Source organism: Mesocricetus auratus, unplaced genomic scaffold (assembly GCF_017639785.1).
Source record: "Mesocricetus auratus isolate SY011 unplaced genomic scaffold, BCM_Maur_2.0 Super-Scaffold_100004, whole genome shotgun sequence".
Taxonomy (NCBI): Eukaryota; Metazoa; Chordata; class Mammalia; order Rodentia; family Cricetidae; genus Mesocricetus; species Mesocricetus auratus.
The window spans coordinates 3,845,183-3,868,622 of NW_024429189.1; the positions used below are offsets into that span (position 1 = coordinate 3,845,183).

The following is a 23,440-nucleotide window of genomic DNA, read 5'->3' on the forward strand; positions in this document are numbered from 1 at the left end:
ACCAACGTCTTGCAGAAGTGTTGACTCCTTTCTGATAAGCTGCTCCATGGTCACAAATACCCTTAGCTTTCATGCAGGTCCCCAGAACCTCTCTGCTTGTCCCTGACCCAAATCCCAGACACACAACACTTACCCGGTCGCCCTTTATTCCCATGTCGCCTTTAAACCCAGGGAAGCCATCTTCACCCTAGCATAGACAAGAAAATGCATCAGTCTGCAGAGAAGAAGTCCGCTCCACAGCACCACTTTTCACTGCACAATGGGCCTGCACAACGCACAGTTCCCAGCCCAGGGCAGAAGCAGGAGAGCTATACAGGGAGGAAGCTTCCAGGTTGCACAGAAGGAGGCATGTGGGCACCTGGCCTCTCACCCTGCCCCTAGGCCACTGCTACAATACGCATGATGTACTAGGGCCACAGATTCTCAGACATCTCTTCTCCATAGAACCATCCCAGTCTGCTTTCCTGGTCCCCTTGGGACAGCACAGGAACTTCTCTGGTTTGGCAGCATCCCCATGGAAGCCAGTCACATCCTCCAAGCAGCTTTGACTTGTAAAGACAAGATAAAGCTGGGACTCTAGAAGCCTTCTTCAAAAAGGCAGAAGGCCCTCCAGTAATAGAGCCTCCAACAGAATAGGAACTCTCAAAGACAGGGCTCAGAAAGTCCTTGTTTGGTTCGGGGAAGCTGATATTTCCCTAACCCCTATGAGATCCACATAGTGGTGCCCTTGGCTAAACTGTTCAGAAGACAACACCCATTCTCCTGACCCTGAAGAAGGAGGCCTAGGGTTCTACCCTGTGGAGGTTCTCTAGCAGGAATAGAGAATGAAATGAAAGGCTGAGCTTCCCAAAGGGTGGCGGGTGGTTAGTAAACATCCAGACACAAGGTAGAACACACAGCTATTGCGCTGTTGCCACCCATAGCCCTTGTAACAGTCCCTAGAGAATACATTTCAGGCTATCAGATCACGCAGGAAAGGAGGCAAAAATGTCCATGGGCGTCCAGTGAGACGAAGTGGCATGCACTCTTGCAAGGTGTCCAGTGAGAAGCAGTGGCGTGCTTGGGCTCAGGCTCGGCAGGCCTCCAGCCTTTAGACCCCAGTGTCCCAGGGAGCTCCACAGCCGGCCACAATGGGCAGCCACACCTACTGGCTACAGCACAATGACAAGGGGGCTGCCCAGTGGGATGGAGCTCAAGATGGGCAGATCACAACCCAGTGCCAGGCCTCCTACCACCACATGGATAGGACAGAAGTGGCTGGCTGCACAGTTCCATGAGGCTCGCTCAGCATGCCTCATCCGCCAGGGGCCCTGGGCACCCTGACCCCGTGGCACTCAGAGTGCCTTATTTACCTTTGTATTAACCAATAGTGACCCATACAGGCCTGACATGCAGCCTTGACCATGGCAGCACCACATTCTGAAATGTGGCTTATATGTGTGAACAGTCACCGAGCTGGACATGCCTTCACATGCCCCAGCTCCAAGCCTGAGACCGGCTGTAAACCTGGCCTGCATGGACTCGGGGCAGGAATGCTGGGCTTCTCAGGGAGAGATTTGGGGCGGGGTATGTGGATACAGCCATGTGGCCATCCTAGGGCCTCCTGAGTATGCTCTGGGACAGCCCAGGAGATGATGACAGTACCCTGGTCTTCAGCAAGCTTCCTTCCCTCCACATTCAGAGGCAACCCAAACTGGGTCCTGCCTCACACTGAGCCAGCCCAAGCTCAGGGGACAGGTCCTTACCTTCTCGCCCTTGGTGCCCTTCAGACCTCGGATGCCATCTGCCCCCTGTGCAGGCAAGAAAAGAGAATGATCACAAACATACAAGACCCGCGGGAGGGAGTCAAGGGAATGGCTCCCACAGGGCTATGCACCAGTCTCAGATGAGCTCCCATGCAACACTTCCCCATCTCAGGAGGGAGAGGCATTTCCTCTGCTCACATTGATTGACAGGTCCTCGCATGAGGCCCCCAGTATCCTTCATGCCTACACTGGCCTCTGAATCCTCCTTCTACACAAACATCCAAACCTCTCCCTGGTCAATTACCCAAAGGTCTGGTTTTGCCTGTCCAAGGACCCAAACTCCTGCCAACACTTTCCCAAGCTAACAGACATACTCATTCTAGAAATAGCCCCTCAGCCCTTGTAGCTAGGAAGAACTCAACACAGGCAGGCAGGTTAAGATCCCTGTTCTATGGCCTCCGAGGATGTCCCAGGCTTCTGTGTGCCTCAGTTTCCTTATCTGGAAGTGGACTGATGAGGACCCTAGCCTTGTTTCTGCTGTTGGGAAAGAATGGTCTAAAAGACCTTAGGGCACTGACCAGTGCATACTAAGCATCCAGTAGACGGTAGCTGTGCACCATCTGCTTGTGTTAATTCTGCATTATCATTGACAGGTGACACGGTATTACATCCGCTAACGCTACAACAATGATTGCGGCTGTCCTCGGCCCAGGGTGGACCACCTCGGCTCCCTGTTAGATGCGGCTCTAAGGGCATAGTCCGGACCACTTTTCTCCCTTTCTCTGTAAGCCCAGTGCCTCTGCTGGCAGAGGTGAAATCGTGGAACCTAGTGACAAATGCACCCATAGCCTCATGGTCCTTGACTTTGGACCTTAGGCCTCTGAGACAGTGACATTTACTCACATGGACTCACAGTTGACTCCAGGAGCTGCCTCGGGCCACCTTTGCATAGGACCCCAGAGGAGCCATGTGGCCCAGTTTCTTCTTGATGAGGTTGCAGCCTGGACCTGAGCCACCTTCTGTACCTAGGGGCCACCAGCTGCCCTCTGCTGGCCAGAGCTCCACATAGACTTGGTAGCTCTGAGCTTTTGTCGGGGCTGGGAAGAACTTCAGAATGAAGGGTAGTACAGGATCCAGGGCTGTGGTCTGGGTTTTGACATGGGAAGCTAGGAACTACAAACCAGGTGCACAGGTACCATGAGATCTTAACCACTGGAGAGAGGGAGGGCTTGGAGCATCAGGAGACAAGCCCATTGTTGGCAGCATCACTACTTGGTGTACCATGATGCATGACTTGGGATGTGGAAAGGAGAGGAAAGGGGACAGCCATGGAGCAGGGCGATCTGGGTGGCAGCTGAGTCAGAGCAACTCTTGTTCATTGACTATTCATCCTGACACTGGGTAAATGGATGTGGGTTGACACTGGAGGTGCCCAATCTGTTAGGACAGTGGCCCCTGGCCCTTGGTGGCAGCAGTAGATGGAAAAGACCCTGGAGAAGGGGAGCTGACTCTAGGGAGTCTGCTCTGTGCTTGGTCAAACCTGAATCAGTGGTGGATGGAGAACGGGAAAATGGAGGGGGCTTAGAGCAGACACGGGGACATCTGGCATACACATGACCACACAGAGTCTGTGAGCAAGGCTTGCCACAAGCACCCAGCAAAGGAGTGTAAGAACAGCTGTGGTGCAAAGGACTCAGGAAGGCACCATGTACCCTGTCTGGCCAGCTGCCTTGGATCTGGGTATCTAGAAGTTCCAGAAGAAGACAGTGGGTAGGCTGTTCAAGCCCCACCCACCATCTCATTCCTCCAGGCATGTCCAGGAGGGCAGAAACAGAACCACACGGACCTGGCACAGACAAACTCTCAGGTCCAGGCCTGCGGGCACAGACCTGTAATCTACACTCCTCCTGGGGCTGAAGTAGGATCCTGAGTTCAGGGGCAGCCACCTAGGCAGCTTAGTGAGATTCTGCCTCAAAACCAAAAGTGAAAAGAGGCCTGGGCACTTAGCTCAGCGGTGGATTGGTTATCGGATATGTGCAAGGCCCTGAGTTATCTCTTAGCGAGAGGCAGGGAAGGGTCTGTCAGCCCTTTCCACCTTCAGAGGCCGCAGTGAGAACACCCGGGTTGTGAAGCAGAACTCGGTTCTAAGCAAATAATGAATCTACTTGCTCTTTGTCCTTGAACTGCCAGCCTCCACTTCAAATCCCCTGATCACGGAATTTCTCTTACAGCAGACAGATAAGCCATGACAGAACCCTTTCTCAGGGAGAAGGTCAGGTGGGAAATGACCAGATCTCCCTAGCCAAGGACTAACTACCCTAATGGCGACAGCTACCGCCCCTACCTCTGCTGTGTCCGTGGCCCTGGAACTCATTAGGTGGCCAGCATCACTTCTGTTCTCAAGAGCACAAGGAACTGGAACATCTATTTCTCTTGTGAAAACTATCTTAAAGCTTGCTTTTGCCTCTGCTTCTAAGATTGCTCATGTCATGAGTGAATTTTAATCAGATAGATAGATAAGAGCATTCCTCATAAACATTTTAAAGTAAACACCTTTCGGCTTGCAGAGGAAGGCTTATGCAATTAGCCTTGTGTAGGAGCTGCCAAAGGCTGGGGGTAAGCGACAGGAATTTGTAAGATAAACACGCATGGAGCGCCTATAATCAACACTGCTGCTCAATTATCACCCTTAGAGTATTCGCCAGACATTCTGCTGGGAAAAGCATGCTTAAGGAGGAACCTGACCTGCCTAAGTGCCGTCCTTGAGAGGTTGCTCTTGAGGGATGTCCCTGTTTCTGAGACATGGAGGCAGGGCCATTTGAGTTCAAGTCTAGCCTGGGGTACCATGCCTGGTGAGATTCTGCACAGTCTCTGAACACTGAAGTCCTGGGTTCTCCGCCCTCCACACCCCAGGGCGACTGTCTACTTGGGTCTACAGCAATGCTGGACAGAGGAAAAAAACGCCACAAAGCAGATGGGCAAGGGCAGCAGCCTTGGTCACATTTATACAAATTCTTCAAACCTCAGAAGTCATTTCGTGCTTGTGCACACCTGCACACTCACAGGGGTGCACCTGTGTTTCAGGTCAGGTTGGAAGGAAGGAGTATTATCTTTTTTTTGCCTGTGGAAAACCTGGAGCTTTGAGATGCTGCTAAGTCCCTGTTATGAAGAAAGAAAAGGCCCTGTCCACACTCATCTTCTACACAGGAATGTGCCTTCGCCCTGGGAACTTGGGAACTCGAGATTAAATCAGGCAGCACAGAGCAAACACAGTTAATGTTGAGGGAACAAAGGGGACCTTGCTCTCAATATTGCTCTGGCATTCTGTGTCCCGCTTAACAAGGTTCCAGGAATTTCTACAGCAGAAACATGATTGTAAACAAATGGACATCTCCCATAAACCTTGCCTCCCGGGGATTGGAGGGGACACACTGATCTTCTCTCTTTTCCAACATGCCAGTGGCTCAGAGGACTGTTCCTTGGTTTTCCCCAGCTGGCCATGCCCCTTCTGCCTGAGGTCTACCCCCTGTGAGAGGCTCCTGAGGTAGCCTGGTAGGACAAATTGCAAACACAAGAGATGGCCAGTGCAGTGCCACCGCTTCTTCACAGGTTGACTAGGAGGTGGTTCCTTGATCTGCATCAATTTGTCCGTTTGCTGGCAGGCTGTATCTCACCTGTTCAACCCTGCTGTCCAGGGCCCCAGCATCTGTATCCTGAACTGGGAGGCCAGGCCATGCTTGAGTGCCTGGAATGGAGCTTAACCACAGGGCAACTTCCAGGAACCAGCCAGGGCCATGCAACTACCCCACCCTGACCCCCAGGAAGACCCAGAGCTGCAAAGTCCCTCTTACCTTGACTCCTCGAGGACCTGGGTAGCCAATGGGACCCTGGGGGCCAGGAGGACCCTAAAACCACAGGGAAAGAACATTAGCTATTTTCAGGTGTGAGTGCCTGGGCAACCTCCATGGGACCCTGCAAAGCAGCTTTGTGGGATATACATGAGGCCCTGCCTGCGGTCCACACTGATACTGATGCTGATGATGGAGGAAGCCTTCAAAGGAGGGAAATGTCTGAGGATAATGAGATGCTGTGTCCAGTTCCCGGAAACCAAGAGGGCATGGGAGAGGGGCAGCCATGTAACATACAGAAACATAGCACTGGGTGGAGAAAAGACACAGAGACATGCCCCCATCCTCGGGATCCTGGGGTGAAGCTATGTCAAGCTGAGGAGAACAGGGGTATCCTGTTCAGGGCAATGACATCTTTCAATAGTCAAAAGACCTTCTCAATGGCTGCCCAGAGCTTACAGTTCAGGCACTGCGCTCCACACTGCCTAGGAGACCTACACAGAGACTGGCAGCTGGGGCAGGGTGCAGCGGGTACCTACCTGGCCTCCTTTCTCTCCTGGAGGACCTTCTTTGCCAGGGTGCCCCTGTCACAGGAGAGAAGGCCTTCATTAGTTAGCCACCTGCTCAGAGAGAAGCCTCACACCTCTACAGCAATTGTGTCAGCCCTCCAGCTCTGCCCTCTCCAGGAAAAAAAAAAAGAAAGTCAAAGAGCTACTTCCAGTTCCTGGACCTCAGCTGCTTCATCTGCAAAATGGGAAGAAGCAGTGAGTCCCTGCGGTTGGCTGATCATGGAAGGGACATGAATGTGAGATGATGCAGGGTATAGCAGGCCACCCAGCCTGAGACCAGACTACCCTCCAGGGCAGATTGCATGGACCACCAAGGAGATTATGCTGCAACTCAAGGTCATACCCTCAGGATCAGACTCCCGAGCCCCCCAAGACCACACTGGTTGCCAAATGAAGCAACTGGCTGTTTGGGAAACTGAGGGCAGGTAGGGTAGGAAGAGAGCCACCCTGCCACCTGACTGAGTGCACCCCAGTTTTCCTCTGTCACACCCCAGTGGGTGGGTGGGTCTCTGGGGCCTGGGCAGCTGAGCAAAGGTGAGAGGTGTCTTCTGGTCACTTCCCACATACCCACCCATATCTGGGCCAATTCCATCCTCCAGAATGCAGCATAGGCTGTCTCACCAGGCTGACCCTGGGGTGAGAGGCCTAGGTTCACAAGCAGAGAGCCACAGCTAGAGAGGAGAGCAAAAGACTGCATTCATCTTATGGACACGCAGTTCCACTGCCGCATATTCCAGAAAAGAGACCAGGCAATGGGGGAGGGGCTCACTTCTACCTCCGGATACACTGAAACTGTTACGCATACTTCCTCTTGTGGACAATGAAAGGACAGACATATGGTCTAGCTTGAGTGGATTAAAGATCTGGGGCCCTAGACACAGGTTCATCTCCTGGGAACAGTTGGGCATGTGTTCTGTTGCTCCTCTTAACTGGAGAACTGATTTTGCAAAGAGCTTAGCAAGTAGGTTGGGACACCAAGTTCTCATGTGGGAAGCCCAGCCTCCTTTGAGGAAAACTGAGGCACCCACAGGTGGACTGTGCCTGCTGCTCTGGGCCCGGGGACAAGTTCAACCAGCCTCTGTCTTCCAGAAATGACAACTATGCTTAAGGCACCAGAGGTTCTTGGTTGCAAGACTGAATCTAAGACAGCAAGGAGAGGATGTCCCACCTTAGGGCCGACAAAGGGTAACTGTGGTCTTCATCTTAGTGCCCACATACATGGCTTTACTCAGAAACCAGGGTAGGTGGGCACTAGGAGAGGTATCTCTGTGTCACATGCAGTGGGGTCACTAAGGAAGCCAGATGCCCTCTCTGTGTGTAACTCCTTCAGGGACACGTTGGAGATTGCACATGCCCACATCATGGAGGGCCTCAGAGACACCCAGGAGAGAGTCCCTAGGGGCTCAGCAAGTACCAAGCCGAGTGTGACCAACAGGGGCTGGTGGACACCATTGCCTCGGCTGACCAGATGCCTTAGATGGGTCTCAGCTGTGTTCTAGAAGGGACCTGCAGTAGGAAGGCACGGGGCTCATTTTTCTAACCAGAGGCTGAGGAGAATAGAGGAAAATTTAACACTGACAAATCTTCCTGCAGTGCAAGGCGAGGCTGTGTTCTCTCTCTGCCAGTGCGCATTTTCCCAATATTTTACAGTGGATGTTACTTTCATAATGGAAAAATAATAAAGCTTAAATTATTTGTATTTGATATTTTTCTGATTAAAAAAGTAATATATGTTCATTGAAGACAATTAGGAGAGCAGAAAAGGAAATTAAACTCCTCCACAGCCCACCATGCAGAGCCACGAGGCTGGTCGGGGGCACAGTCTTCCAATCCATTTTCTCTGTGTGTGTGCATACAAAGTGGGCAGGTATAATATGATCTGAATTTAATACTGGATCATGAGCACACTTTCTCCAAATCTTGGATATTCGTTCACATTTTATTTTTACTGGCTCCATTTACCCATCATTTTGCTGTGTGCTGTGAAGAATGAATCACATTTCAGGGCACTGGGTATGACTTGAAAGCCTCCCCTACCTCTCCTCCCTCCCTCCCTCCCTCCCTCCTTCCCTCCCTCTCTCTCTCTCTCTCCCTCTCCCTCTCTCCCTCCATTCACATTCATGTGCGTGTGACTGCATGTAGAGACCAGAAGTTGATATCAATGTTTTTCTCTATTGTTCCCACTCTAACCTTTAAAGTGGGGTTTCTCATTGAACCTAGAACTCTCTAATTTGCTAGACTGGTTGGCTGGGAAGGCCCAGGAACCTTCCTGTCTCCTCTTTCCCAGGCCTGGAACTACAGGGGCATCACTGCCTTGCATAAGCCTTTATGCATCCTGGGATAAACACTACTAATGGAGCCAACTCCTTGACCTGTCAATCACTTTTTCTTCACAACCAAACTAAACAAATAGTAGAGGAAAATGGCCTCAGCATGGTGGCCTCTTCAAGGTTTATCAACAGTGAGCTGCTTTCATAAGGAGAGTCATCCATCTTCCCTCCCTTCCAAACACACGGACAGCTGGATCTGGTTAGCGTCCCCGTGTCTTCCCGGTCCACCTGCCATCTTTGGGCCCTTCCGGGAGAGAAAGCAGGCCTGGCCCCCCCAGCACATTTTAAAGGTTTGCGTTTCAGTTGACAGGATGTAGAACCCCTAGAAGACAAAACTCGGGGCAGGTATGTGAGTTTCTAGATTAGGTTAACTGAGGTAAAGACTCCCCCTTACTATGGGTGGCCCCATCCCATGGGCTGGGGTTCTGGACTGAGTACCCCGCATCCATCTCTGCTTCTTGAGTAGGGATGCAATGTGGCCAGCTGCTTTGAGCTCCTGCAGCTGTGACTGCCCCGCCAATGATGAACTGTGCCTCCCTCAAGCTGTGAGCCCCTCCTTCCTTAAGCTGTTATTGTCAAGCATTTTGTCACAATAACAAGAAAAGTAATTAATACAGCCATGGAACAGGAACAGCAAGTCTACAGGCCAGGGGTTCTTGGTTCCCCAACCACAAAATATAAAAGGAGGCCATGCTCGGGGACCTGGCTCTCAAGAGGTAGGGAGAGGAATTCGGGTTGAGGCCAGAGACATGTCTGGCTGTGGAGAGGATACAGCCACTCATACCCTGCGGGAGATGTGTGACACACTGCATTAGGCCTCCACCTGTGGCATCACCTACCACAAGAAACGGACACTAGGGAGCCACAGTCCAGTGACCTGTGCCAGCCAGTGGGGACGAGATGGAGCCGTCTATCTGCCGCTTCCCTCACCCTCATTGCCTACTAGAAAACGTGTCATTTGCATCATTTTATTTTTGCAACACAAAACAAATGACAATTAAAGGATAGAAGTGACACACTACGTGAGACATCGGTCACTTTGCTCCTAAACGCCCCAGCATGTCCACATGGAGATGGGAGTGACTATGTTTGTCTGCCCAGACCAACCAAAGATAATCTGGGGTCTGAGAAGGTCCGTGTGACCCTTGGCATGGAGTGGAGTAGAGAGTTCACGGTGAACCATTCCCTTACCATTAACACACTCAACATCCCCATTCAGTATTTTTCTTCTCTTTCTACTTTTGCATGTGAGGATGTGGTATGCATTGTGAATATATGTCTATTTATGTATGTAGGTAAACACATGTACGCGTGTGAGCACGTGGAGGCTTAAGGTTGCTATCAGGAGTCCTCCTTGATCACTGTTCCACCTCAGCCACTGAGGCAAGGTTGTCTCAGACCCAGAGCTTGCTGACAGAACAAGTCTCGCCAGACAGACTGCGGTAAACGCCCACCCCTCTGCTTTCCAATGCTGGAATTATATGTGGACACTGTGAGCACCCAGAATTTGCATGGGTTCTATGGGTCTGAACACTGGGTCTCACATTTGTGTTGCAATCACTTTTGTCACTGAGACATTTCCTTAGTCCCCCACCCCCTGCATTTAGTTTGTAATGATGTTATTAAAACAATGAACGGAACCGTCATAAATAATTAATGCATGTCATCTTGCTTTCTGAGATACACCCTTCCAGTTCCACTAAACACTAAAGAGCACATGAAGCCGGGAGGGAATATTAGGTTGGGAGGGGGTAAGGGAGCTGGAAGTGTGGATTTAATAATTTAAAAAATATTTAAATTAAATTTAAAATTAAAAACCCCTCAAGCCAGCAACATCTTCAGGCAGAATGACAGCTGTGGATACACACACACACACACACACACACACACACACACACACACACACACCTGATTCCTCTTCCGTCCTCCTCCCTTTCTGCACAGCTTGCCCCCCAGATTGGACCTGTCACTCACCTGCTATTTCCAGGCCCAGTCTAATCTGGCTCCCCAGCTGTGCTCACTGCAGACATATCCCCCTGCCTGCAGCTTCCCCCCAAACTCAGTGTGTGAACACTAAAAATACCTCTGGCACACCCTGCCCCTCACTTCCCACACCGGTGGCACGTGTGATGGCTTGGAGCCCAGCCCAGTACTCCTCACAGTTTCAAACACGATGCTGAGTTCAGGGGACTAATTTGCAGCCCTAACAAGTAAGTAAGGCTCCCACTGTGCAGCCGTATCCTCCCTCTGTGACAGGAACACAGTATGAAAGCTTGTCCGGGATCTAGTAATCACTCAGTACAGGGCACCAGAGCACCAGCTTCACCCTCAGGACTCAGGACAACTGATGCTCCCAGGTCCCCCCTGCGGAGGACGGGGTGGGGGCACTACTCACCGGGGGTCCATCAGCACCGGGCATTCCTGGGAGACCTGGTTTCCCCAAAGGACCCTAATATAAACCAGAGAGCATGTGAGAGAGGGGACACCTCTGAAGATTACTCCTTCCCTGGGACACCCAGACCTTATCTATAGGCCCCCCCAAATAACTCAAATATTGTCACTCAGGATGCCTGCTGTGGTCCCTGCTCTCAGCATTCAGGTCTCCCTGCACCCTAAGAGGTGCCCCCTTTGCCAGAACCTTCAGTTCTGCTATGGGAGCGCCTCCCCCATCTTCCTTCTCCCTTGCATCTCCTGAGCAGACGCTGGTGTCCTGGGAGCCTCCTGAAGCTGCTCCTGGCACAGTGCCTCCCTCAGGTCCCCCCTCTCCGGTCGCACCCATTGAATCACTCCTACGGCAGGGTAAGGCAGGGCAGCCACAGAGCCACCATGCCACCATCCCACCGCCCATGACATTCTCCACAAGATCCAGGTCTAACACAGCCTGGCTGTCTGCATTTCAACAAGCGCCCCCAGGACCTGGATGGCCTCAGAACCACTCTGAAGTGCTTCTTGATGGTCGAGACCTAGATATTTTACATTTTCCAAAATAACCCATGCCATAGGAAGCGCAAGTATCCCAGGACATGGTAAGCTCTAGAAGTCTATGTGCCAAATGTACTAAACCTCAACTAAATAGGATTGCCCAATTCAATCTAAATTTCCGGTAAATGGCTCATAGTTCATACTCAGCAGTGCGTGCTGGTTTTGGGGTCCCCGCACCTTGCTAAAACTGGCACCTCCCCACATAGATGAAGAGTGAATGGACACATGGATCAATTAACAAGAAGATTCAAGAGCCTCCCTGAGGCTGACATGCTTGGCTCCCAGAGGGCTGAACTTCAGGGCCTTCTGGAGAGCAAGGCTGCTTGTGAAAGGCAGCAGCGCCCCCCCCAGGCCGGAAGCATGGCCCATGAGCAAGTAAGCACCCCTACCTTTTCTCCTGGAGGACCAATGGCACCCTGGGGGCCCGGGAGACCCTAGGGGGAAGAAGCAACAGGAGATAAGGAGACTGACCTCACCCTCCACTGTCTTCCCACCGATCATCCCCTCATCCAGGCACCAACCATGTTGATGGCAAACCTGAAGTCTGTACTTCCCAGCCACTTGGCCAGAATCTGTGTCCCACCCCTGATGCCCCAAGCCACCTTTCCCAGAATACTTACTTGAGCACCAGGATTACCCTGCTGTCCGGGGGGCCCAGGCTCTCCCTGGGGACCCTATAGGAAAACAGAGGCAAAGGTCCTGAGAAGAGGGGCCTCATCTGGAGGGACCCCATTTTCAGTTCTCATCTTTTCCTCCTGCTCTGTAGGCCCCGGGAGTCGATGTGTGGAAACGGCCTTCAGGAAAAGGGGACCCGCCACTGAAAGCAGGCAGATCCTTGCACACATAAGAGTAATGACTTGACTCTAAAAGGGGGGTGAGGACTGGCATGCACACCCTGATGTCCTTCCAGGAGGACAGTGTGACAGGAGCTGAGCAGGAAATACTCTTAGTAGGACGTGTGGCCTTTAAACAGATACAGAGCTAATAGACCCACTTCCTGGTGGAACTGACTCCCAGCTGGGCCCACTTTGGGTAACAAATACCAACTTGGGATTCCAACACCAGAGGCTTCTGCCACCAGACAGCAGCACCAGGCCATGGGCTAGAGGCTAAGGTGTCCACTCTCCTGCCCCAATTCCCAGCTAATACAGACCTCCTCAGCCAGGTATGGACTGTGCCCACAGACCATCACCAGAAGCCAGGTCATATGACCCCTGGGACTCACCACATTTCCTTTCGGGCCGGGCTGGCCATCCATACCAGTTACACCCTGCAGGAGAGTGACAAAGAGATGTTTTCAACACAGAATGAGCAACCCCACTCCACATGCTCGGACATGAGCCTGAAGTGACTACAGGTGGTGCATTCTCTGGGGAAATGGCAGACTTGACCCTCCATTCCTCACAGCTAGGGCTACTGACACTTCACCATAGGCTAGATGAGGCATTGGGCTCCAGCATTCTCATATGAGCAGACCCTGAGCTCTAGAAAAATCTCTCAGAGGGACTGGAGAGACTAGGGCAAGTCTTACCCACCAAAACACAGTCCTAGTCAGAACCATGAACCTCTGCCTCCTTCTAGAACTCCCAACAAAGATGCCGGAAGGCCTCTGAAGTAGAGGTACAATGTGGCATCCTAATATTGCTTATTACAGAGGGAAAAAAAGCCAGTGAGCGTTGTATGCCTGAAAGGAGGTGTAAAGTCTAGAAGACCTGCTCAAGGATAGCTGCCTCAACCCTACCCATTTTCTGGTTCTTCATGTATGAGTATGAAGGACCCACAGCCCCCCCATACCTACAGCCTCACACCATGGTCAGCATGGCCTCTGGCCCTAGTGCCCCTAGCTAGGTCAGATGGTTTCTGCAGCTACAATGTGGACACATTCGCCAAGAGGTGACGGAACTTACTGGAGGTCCTGGAGGGCCAGGAGGCCCTTTTGGCCCAAGCAGACCACGTGGTCCCTGCAAGAAGAAAGGACAAGGAAATGTGAAACCCAGCTGGGGGCCTGCGCTGCTTGTCTCCCTGCACATCATGTCCAGTACCCTGCACCCCACCGGAGCTTAGCCGGTGAGTCCAGAAGTCTGAGAGAAAAGCCATCATGCCCCACTTAGCCCATCCTCCTCTCTACCTGGACACTAGGAATCAGAAGCAGGGGGTCCCTGGAATAGAGGGACTCAGCTGGGCATCAGGAATGCCCTCAGGGAAGGGGCCTCTCTCGCCTGCCCCGACACTCAGGGGCACGAAAATCCCTCCACAGAAAACTCATGGAATCACATCCATCTGCTGGATCCAGTGTTTATCAACGAGTGTTGCTTCAGTCTCAGTCTCTCTCCCCATGGCATGCAATGCCAACAGAGCTCAAGGGACCAGGGGACAGGGTCAGGAGATAAAAGGCCTGCAAGGATCTTCAGGGCCTTGTTGGGGACAGCTATGTGGGAGAGCCACAAGCTAACCTCCCCTCCCCTGGGCATTGAGGGATTTGCACAATGCCTGCAGCCTACACAGAGGGCCTGGTCTGAGGCACCACTGAAGTCTGGAGCAGATATGGGGTTGTAGGGGATTTGCCCACCTTGGGAATTACAGGCTTCACCCAAGGCACTTGGATCTCAAGTGCCCTTGATTCTGACAGAACCTTTTTAGATGGGAAAAAAATGCAGCAACCTTGCCTCACAATCTCTGTGTCCTAACCGCTTCCTTCGTTATTTTAACACTTAGTCTTATAAATGTGTTTGAGACGCTAATAACCCAGAAGGCACCGCTTAGATGTGTGTTAAGGAGAGCGGCGCTGATGGATCCTCCTCAGTGGCTAATCAGACATCGAGGGTATAATTTCATCCCAAATGAACCTGAGCGTGCCGACCCCGCGCTCTGCCCTGTGCGGCGTTTACGGCGTAGCTCATCAATTAGCTCCAACAGATGCAGACGGCCACCTGACTCGGATAACGAAGGTAGGTTTCTGAGCGTCAGTAAATGAAAGGTAATTAATGTCCTTTTACCCTCTTGGAAATCTGCTTTAAGCCTAAATACAAGTTGGCTGGCTGAAGGGAGCTTTTCCTGCACTGTGCCGGGCACCACCCTGGAGGGTGCAGTTGCCAGGCCTGGGACAAGTTTGGGTCTATTTAGTCCCCTCGACTGTCCCAACACCCATTATAGCTGCTCATTAGATGTCTGCCATGGCACCCTGGACACCTACAACAATGTCCTCAATGCCCATCATGTTACTTAGGTGCCTGCTATGATTCTTGCACAACACCCATCATAGTGTCTTCCTGTCTACTCTGACACCCTTGGGTATCCACCACAGAACCCCTGAATGTCCTCCATGATGCACTTGGACGCCTAGCATAATTCCCCTGGAACTACGATGCCCCTGGGCATTTTCTACAGCTCTCCAGGGCCCAGCTTCCTCCTATAGAAAGGGTCAGTATACATTCCCTCTCTTTTCTTCCCTGGGCAAATGTCACTCGCCTCCCTCCCCAGACCAAGCTCTCCAATCTACTCCACATCCATCAAATCCTGAATGTGGAGCTGAAGACCAGATTCCCCGCCCCCCCCCCATCAGATACTTACAGGCTCCCCAGGCAAACCCCTAGGCCCAACTTCTCCATCGTCACCCTATGGAGGAGAGAGAAGAGGATGTTTAGGGACAAGCTTTGAGGCCTGGATATCCAGAGGCCATCTCCCAGTAGCGCACAGCAGGATTTGCCTACTCTGATCAGGCAGATGGTAACTTGCTAATGCTGTTTCCATAGGAGAGGCCCCTGTCCTCACTCTGGAGCTGCAAGGGTGCAGCTGCCGTAGGGGAACTGTGAGGCTTGGAAGCACTTTCCTGAGGTTCTCGAGCCTCCCAACAACAGTGCAAGGAGCCCATAAACCCTATCGCTCATCCTCTGCCATGCACATCTGTGCTGTGGCCCGAGTATGAGCTTAACCTCCAGCCCCTCAAAGATACTTGGGACAGGCACTGAGGAGCCCCCTGGGTACAGAGCCCAGGCTAAGAAGCCAGCACCAGCCCTCCCCTCCTCCTCTACTCCTATATTCCATTGCTTCGCCCTTCCCTATCTCTGGGGCCAGGGATAATGACTTCCCTTGGCCCTCCACCCCTGATCTCCTCAAGCCCTTGCTTCTCTATCTGACAGCTCATTTAGGTGAACTCAGCAGAGCTGCTAAGCTCATTAAGCCCCTGGCATCTCCCCTTCACAGGATCCAGGACACCTGCCTCCTGTAGTTAGAAGCTCCGCTTCTGAGACCCATGACAGTTTGACCCTCATAGGCAAGAAGGATGAGGTAAAATGAATGCTTGGGCCTTGCTTCACCCGGTCCCCTCCCGGTGCCAGCGTGACCCTCCCCAGCACCACCCCAACCTTCCCCCAGCACTCTCACCAACCCTGTCGGGCCCACACTTACAGTTTTCCAGAATAAACTTAGAGAAGAGGATGCTGAGATACATACCCTTTCTCCATCATCTCCTGGGAGTCCAGGCGGGCCAGAAGGACCAGGGTCACCCTAGTGAGTCAACCAGAGTCAAGGTTAACCACTGCAGAGTAGGTTGTCCTAAACAATGCTAAATTTACCAACAAACCCACTTCAAGGTAAGGCAGTTCAGAGAGGCTCCACTCCCAGAGAGGGGAAAAAAAGACAGGAAGGCACCATGGTGGCCAACTCCAGCCCTCCTTAGCAGCTGGCTCTTGAGACTGCCCCACTCTCCCAGGGCCACAGCCTTATGTCCTAACTCTGCAGAGTGCATGTGATAGTTGCTTGGATTTCCCATGCATGTGAAGCCTCCCTTAGGCAGAGAGTGGGCTCAAGAAGGTTCTAAAACTAGTTCTAATACACACATTCCCTCACTTCCCCGTCCCCCACGATGCCTTGGGGTGAGGCACCTGCTGGGCCTGCTTATAACTTTCAGTAGGAAATCCAACTTCTCTGGGCTGGATCTCCATCAACCAAGACTTCATTCTGGGGGTCAAGTCTATGAGCAGCCACAGTGCCTTACATGAGGATGCTGTGAAATGGGGGAACCTGGCCCCTTTTAAGGAGACTGAGACTGTTGGAAAGAAAGGACCCTCCCTGAATCCCACAGCAAATACTCACCCTGTGGCCCTTCTCTCCTGGCAGCCCAGCGAGGCCATCAAAGCCACGCTCACCCTGCAAGGACAAGAGAGCTTCATCAAACACCCATACACATCAGGACCTGGTGGTAGAATCCTTAACTCAGCACCCTGTACCCAGGACCCTCTCATGGCCCTACACAGGTCCCCTGTCCCAGGCCACTGTGGAGTCTGCATGTGCCACCTTCTCTCTCCCAGCAAGGCAGAGGTTCGGAAGGGAGGAACACTTTTCCCCATGCCAAAGGCCAGGGCATCATTGGGAGTGGAGACATGCAGTTTATCAGTGGCCACTGCAAAGTCAGCATGTGCTCATCTGCTCTGAGTCTCCCCCTGCATGAGTGGTCCTATCTGTTTTGGTGGCTGCAGCCTTGTGTCCTGAGGGCTGTCACACACCGGTGCTCACACTCACTGGTGAAGGCTGTAGCACCTGCCTCCCAACCTCATGGAGACCAGTATCAGCATCCCATCTTGTGGGTGTGTAAACCAGGAAGGATAAAATCAAGAGGATGGTATTTGAGACTTTTCATGACTTTGTAGGTAAAAGATCCTCATCCTCCTGTCATCCCCAGCCTTCAGTGTTCATTAACTTAGGGTTCACAGGAAGCATTCAGGACTTTGGAACCAGGGGACCCAGCACAGATGTGCTGAACAGTGACAGTTCCTGGTGACCCAGGCATGGTGGAGAAAGTCCATGCAGGGTCATGGGAAGAGGAATGAACCCAGGATCCACAGCATCGGGGGGGGGGGAACAGCTGTCACATGTCTATACAAGTCCTATGTGTGCACAGGAGCCTCTGCTCACCACAGATGTGTCTACTCAACCCCACAAGGCCCAGGTCCTGACTTTCCAAGGCAGTGCAGGAATATTTATTTATATCCCAAAGACTTGGGATCATCTGACCAGTCATACCCCCAAGGGTGTGGCCTGCTTACCTGCACACTTCCAAGGGGTTCTCCCAACTGGAGCCACCCCACCTCACTCAGTGCCCATTATAGAGGGCATCTGCCCCTTTAAGGAAACTGATTTTTGCCTATGCAATTCACCTGTCAATCTGTCTTCACAACACACACGGTCATCCAAGTGAGTCAGCACTCCCTATATCACACTCATCAAACATGATGACTATGTCATCAACATGACATCAGGATGATGGTGAATGTGGTCTCCTGAGATGAGGAGGTGTGGACAACAGCCTACCTTGGGACCTGTTTGTCCAGGCATGCCTCTGGCTCCATCACTCCCAGCACGGCCCTAGACAGAGGAGACAATCAGTCTGTATGGAAGAAAAGGCAGCCTACCACATCCTCTGGGAGCAGCTTCCCAGAAAGTCAAGCTGAGGGAGGAGATCATGGAAAGCACTCCAGCCAAGGGCAATTGTCCAGTGTCATCAGACTGGACTGGGGACCCAGATCCAACAGCCCAAGGCAATGCCACACCATTGGCCAACAAGTAAGAAAATGGTGTTTGTCTCACTAGGAGCCTGATGTTGCCTGTCCTTCTAGGCTTGGGGAGGGTGATGGGATTTGAATGACTCAGTGTAGGGAGCTCACTTTTGTGGCTCCAGTGACATGTTAATGACAATCATAGGAAGCTCAGCTCTTTGCTACTACTGGGAAGAAAATTAAAGCCCAAAGATCTGTGGAAATGATAAAGGCCTCTCTCAGTCCATCTGAGTATGAGAGGTCCAGAGGATGTGTGTCCCACTCAGACAACACAGTGACCTAGAGGCAGGGTCTGCACTGTGACTGGTCACCCATCTTGTCTATTCTCACACTTGCTTCCAAGCCATGAAAATACTCTAGAGCAAGTCCAGGTGTCCAGCTGATTGCCATGGGACTGAGGGCCAAGCAGGAAGGAACCTTTGGAGTCTGATATAAAAGCTACAGTCACCACAGGAGAGACACAAGAGAACAGGGACTCCCTGCCAAGCCCCAGTCTCTCCTTTCCCATCTTCTATAGAAGACTGGTCATGGGTTGGGGTGTTGCCTGTGGGCTCACGGTCAGGCATGGAGGCCATGTGGACAGTGGTAGCTTTGGTCTCCATATGTAACCATGAGAAGGTCTGTTTGTGGCAACAAGATGGGTTAATTAAGACTTTTCTAGCCTTCCTGGAGTGTGGTCATCACTTTTTAATAGTGTGGCATCTTGTAGCAGCTGTGTTCCTGGGGAAACCGGCCGGATCCATCCAGGAGGACACCATTCTCAACAGGAAATCCCAGGAGGCTAGAGGGCTGAAGGAAGGCCTGAGAGAGAGCCGAGACAGTCATTTCTAGAGAGGAGGCATGAGTGTCCCCAAAGACAAGGCCTACTGTCAACCATCAGCAATGTGGATCTAAGTCCTACTGTGACCTGTCTGGGAGATGACTTTAGGGAGAGGTGAATTATTTCACCCATGGACACAGCATCCGTTCCTAAGCAGCAGCTCAGTCACAGCCTTGGAGGTGGGCATGGGACAATGAGGCACTGAAGGGGACAGTCTACCTCAGGTCTGGGCACAGAGGTTGCCCCCATACCACATACTCATAGCACCTAGAACTTACCCGTCTTCCAGGCTTCCCTGTTGGGCCAGGTGGACCTTGCACACCTCGTGGGCCCTGCCAGAAGTCAGAAGACAAAGCATCAGGACACGTCCCTCTTCCAAGGAAAGATAACGTTCATCCCCATGCTTGTCAACCCATCCCAAGGCTTGCTGTGCCAGTTGGCCACATGTGGCCATCTCTGGGACAAGACACAGAGCTCCTGCATTAAGAGAGGGCTAATGACAGATAGTACAGAGATCTTGTTCTGCAGTATCAAAGGACAATTCTTCCTTAATTTTGCTGAAGAATTGGGTTACCACTAGCAACCAGGAGCCACCCTCCTGAGAGCAAAGCAGAGGTAGGTTTACACGTACCTGAGGTCCCATGTCCCCTGGCTCACCCTTCAAGCCTCCACTCCCAGGAGGACCCTAAGGAGACAGTACAGGATTAGTGTGTACTCAGACAAGTGACACAGGGGACAGTAAGGCTGCACAGGCATGTGTGGAGCAGGCAGGGAGCCCCTCATCACAAGGCTGGCCTGCCTACTGTGACAAAGGGGAAAGCATGTCTTCTGGGAGACACGGTGACCTGTAGCTGCCAGGGTCTCTTCCTGGTTCTTCACTGAACCCCAGGAGATGGAGCTCACAGAGTACATGAAATCCTGAGAGGACAAATTGGCCTGTGGTTTGTGACAGTTCCCAGCTCAAAGCACACTGCATAGCCTATGGTCCAGCTCAAGATAAGACCTCCTGGGAGACTGGCTTCACCTCCTAGGTGCAGGGAGGCAGCATACGGCAGTCAGCCAGGGCCTCAATGGTGTAAGAATGCTGTATCCTTGGTATTGGGCATTTAGCTCAGTGGCAGAGTGCTTGTCTAGCAAGTGCAAGGGTTCAGTCCTCGGCTCTGGAGGGCAGAAGGGTGGCTGTGTCCTTGTGAGGTCCCACTCCAAGTCCCCAGAGCATGTATTTGACACTGGATGACTGCTGAGTGTCCCTGGATACATGACATCCATGCTACAATGTGAGGTCCCAGAGCAGAGCTGCACTGAACCACCTAGACCAAGCAGGTGGTTTGCCCCATGCTGGGGTTGTTACCTCTAACCCTGGAACAGAATGGTAAGGAAGAAGACCCCAGAAAGACAGAAAAGCCGATCCCTTATGGGCTAAAGGTGCAGCCAGTATCGCTGTATGGGCTCAGTCTCTGAGGACATCTCCAGGCCCCTAGCACAGCATCCACGCCCCCCCCCACACACTCACCTTCTGTGTACCATGTGATAGAGGAAAGTGAGAGAAGCCTAGAGTGTGTACTTTACAGGGAGAGCTTGGAGCTCAAATGCAGAGGGAGGGAGGGAGCACCCCCATCCTCCCATTATGCTTAAACTGAAGGTCATTTCCCAGGAATCCCCCAATATTCCAAGTGACCTTGAACACAGCCATCCCCCTGACATGTGCTCCCACAATGGGATGGCACCTATCTGAGCAGGTTCCCAATTGGGAACAAAGGTGCTGGGCAGAGGCCCATCCAATGTTCTCCCCCAACTGGCCCCAGACCTGCCAATCACTCACCATGGGGCCGGGTCTTCCGGTAAGACCCATTGGACCAGCTGGTCCCCTCAGTGCCAACTGCAAAGGAAAGGGGAGGAGATCAGAAAAAGGCTGTGGATGGAGCCGCCCTGGTTTTCTGGCTCCTGATCTGTGACATGCGGCCAGCAGGAAAAGGGGCCCAGGACAGGAAAGACTGGAGCTTCACAGAAGTCTGGCCCACTCTGTTCTGTGCTCGCAGCATCTCCACGGGGAGCAGGGCACAGAAGTAGAAGTCAGTGCTACCTGCTGTCCCACTATGCGCAGGGTTCCCAATGCCTTCCTCTCTCCAACCCTGTTGGAGAGTCCCTGCTTGTGGACTCCCATTGTACCAATTCTGAACTGTAGTCTCCCTCCCTGGGCTGGGCTGAGGTGTACATTTCCCCTGTGGATTTGGACTGTTTCATTTCCTGAGAGGCACTAGGTACTCTCCAGCAATGACGGAGGTGTGTGCCGGGTGCGGGAGAAACTGTGAGCCCTGGGCTCTTGCTCACACACTGGCCCCCAACTTGGTGTGGCTCAACTTCTCTTCCTGAAGAACTGCTCTGTTGCAGGATTTCAACCCCCACCACAATGCCATCTTAAGTTTGGAAGCTTATTTTTCATTTTAAAACTGTCTGGGGGCTAGAGAGACGCTAAACTGCCTGCCACACAGACATGAGAATCTGAGTTAGGATTCCCAGCACATGGGTAGAAGGCCAAAGGTACCAGCACCTGCCTCTATTCCCAGTGCTGGAAGGCAAAAACAGCTGGATTCTAGGAGCTCCTGGCCAGCCAGCTTAGTAAGTGAGAGACCTTGTCTCAAAATAAAGATAGAGACAGATACAAGAAAACACCTGACATTCACCCCAGGCCTCCACATACAGACACATATGTGCAAATACACCCATACACACACAATAAAAATATACAGTATTAAATGATTTTAAATTTACAAAGAAAATATACAATATTAAAATATTTTTTAAAAAAATCAAGCCTGGAGACATGGCTTAGGGGTTAAGAGCATTTTTTCCAGAGGACCCAAGCTCAATTTCCATCACCCACATGGTGGCTCACAACCATCTGTAACTACAGTTCCAAAGGATCTGATGTCCTCTCCTGGCCTCTGTGGGCACAAGCAGGCAAAACACTCACAGAAAATGAAAATACATAAATCTTAAAACAAAAATCACACAAGCCCTCTGTCAGTGACCTTGATAAAATGCACACAGAGGAAGAGGCCGGCCGGGCAGGTACATGTCACAAACCTAATCTCAGAGAGAGTCTCATCTGAATTGGATTTATCACTGGCTAGCCTATTCCATGGCAACGACACAACACTGAAACTGTCCTTCAGGTACCCCAGTGCATTCTGGCCATTAACGTCTCTTCTGTACTGCACAGAGTGGTGTCAGTATAACCCAGACAAGGGGTTCTATGTTGGCTTTATCCACACTTCACCAGAGGACAATCCACCTACCCACCCCACCGGGCCGTCACTAGCAACAAGCAATCTGAAGCCACATTCTCTAGTGATGCCATCTACTGACGTTCTCACTCAGGAAGGAGAGGACCCTGGACCCAGACCTAGTGTTCCTGGACCCAGTGCAAGAGCCTTGGGGATCCATGAAAGATTCTGGGCCCACAGTGAGGGATCCTGGGTCCACAAGCGCTTCCTAGGATGTGTCCTTGCCCAGCCCCAGCCCTGGGAGACTGGGTCAACCCACCTGGAGCCCTGAGAGTTCCTTTCCCCATGGCTAGCCCCAAGTGCAAGGCCTAGCATGGAGGTAAGTATCTGCACGCGGCAGAAGAAGGGTCCAGAGGCCTCTCACCTCTCACTGTGGACAGGGCACCCCTGAAAACTCTCCTTAAGCTCCCTACATTCTCCAGCTGTACATGGAGGACCCAACCCTCCCTATGCTCCTGCCCAGGCAAACTGTGAGACAATCATTCAGTCTCTGGAGCTACGGGGGTCAGGCCCTATCACACAGAACCCCAAGCATCCTCATTACTCACCCTGGCTTGCTGGAGGATAGCCTGGGCCTGGGACTCCTGGGCAGAGACCATGGGGCCCTTAGAGCCAGCATCACCACCGCCTCCAAACCGGAACTGTGAGAGCAAGGTGAAGGGTCACCAGGGATGGAACATGGCACCCACTCTGACCCGGCACGAAGTGGGTCTTATGGGCCTTAAGTACGCAGAGACTGCCAATCCCAGGAGCTGTGTGCATGGGCCCTAATCCACAGCCATCACAGCCCCTCCTGTCAGCCTGGACACCTGAAACCTGGCCTGTGCCCACAAAGGACTTTGGGCTTCTACTGCTTTGCACCCCGAGGAACCACAGACCCTCACCCCTGCAAAGAGTAGCCGGGGGCCAAAGAAACAGGGCTAGGCCCAAGGGACCTGCGAGGGGCACCCTGGTTCTGTGTTGGGTCTCCCTCAGTGTGACATGCATCTTGGGAGTAAAGTGCAGTTGGTGTTCGTGCTCTGAGAACTTAGGGCAAGAACAATGGCAACACATGCCGTGTTCTCTAACATCTGTCCTTGGGAGGTGAACCTGCCAACTTCACACCAACTGTCCCAGGAAGGCTGTACTTAAAGAACAGGGCTGAGAGCACAGTCCTGGGAGCACAGTCCTAGGAGCACAGGGCTGGGGGCACAGTGCTGGGGAGCACAGGGCTGGGGGCACAATCCTGGGAGCACAGTGCTGGGGAGCACAGTCCTGGGAGCACACTCCTGGGAGCACAGTCCTTGGAGCACACTCCTGGGAGGA

At 52.3% G+C, this 23,440-nt stretch overlaps 1 protein-coding gene across 5 annotated transcripts in view; it reads right to left on the minus strand.

Annotated features, from left to right (window-relative positions):
• Window positions 1-23,440, minus strand: part of Col5a1 (collagen type V alpha 1 chain) — a 151,357-nt gene that overhangs the window by 51,930 nt on the left and 75,987 nt on the right. For all 5 annotated transcript variants that reach the window (XM_040745149.1, XM_040745148.1, XM_013124722.3 and 2 more), the window contains exons 13-29: window positions 22,684-22,776; window positions 20,671-20,727; window positions 19,480-19,533; window positions 19,127-19,180; window positions 17,784-17,837; window positions 16,569-16,622; window positions 15,927-15,980; window positions 15,045-15,089; window positions 13,382-13,435; window positions 12,700-12,744; window positions 12,095-12,148; window positions 11,864-11,908; window positions 10,888-10,941; window positions 6,133-6,177; window positions 5,597-5,650; window positions 1,746-1,790; window positions 134-187 (exon numbers count right to left, since the gene is read on the minus strand). In XM_040745149.1, the coding sequence (XP_040601083.1) occupies window positions 134-187; window positions 1,746-1,790; window positions 5,597-5,650; window positions 6,133-6,177; window positions 10,888-10,941; window positions 11,864-11,908; window positions 12,095-12,148; window positions 12,700-12,744; window positions 13,382-13,435; window positions 15,045-15,089; window positions 15,927-15,980; window positions 16,569-16,622; window positions 17,784-17,837; window positions 19,127-19,180; window positions 19,480-19,533; window positions 20,671-20,727; window positions 22,684-22,776 (915 nt within the window). The remainder of the gene's footprint in view (window positions 1-133; window positions 188-1,745; window positions 1,791-5,596; window positions 5,651-6,132; window positions 6,178-10,887; window positions 10,942-11,863; window positions 11,909-12,094; window positions 12,149-12,699; window positions 12,745-13,381; window positions 13,436-15,044; window positions 15,090-15,926; window positions 15,981-16,568; window positions 16,623-17,783; window positions 17,838-19,126; window positions 19,181-19,479; window positions 19,534-20,670; window positions 20,728-22,683; window positions 22,777-23,440) is intronic.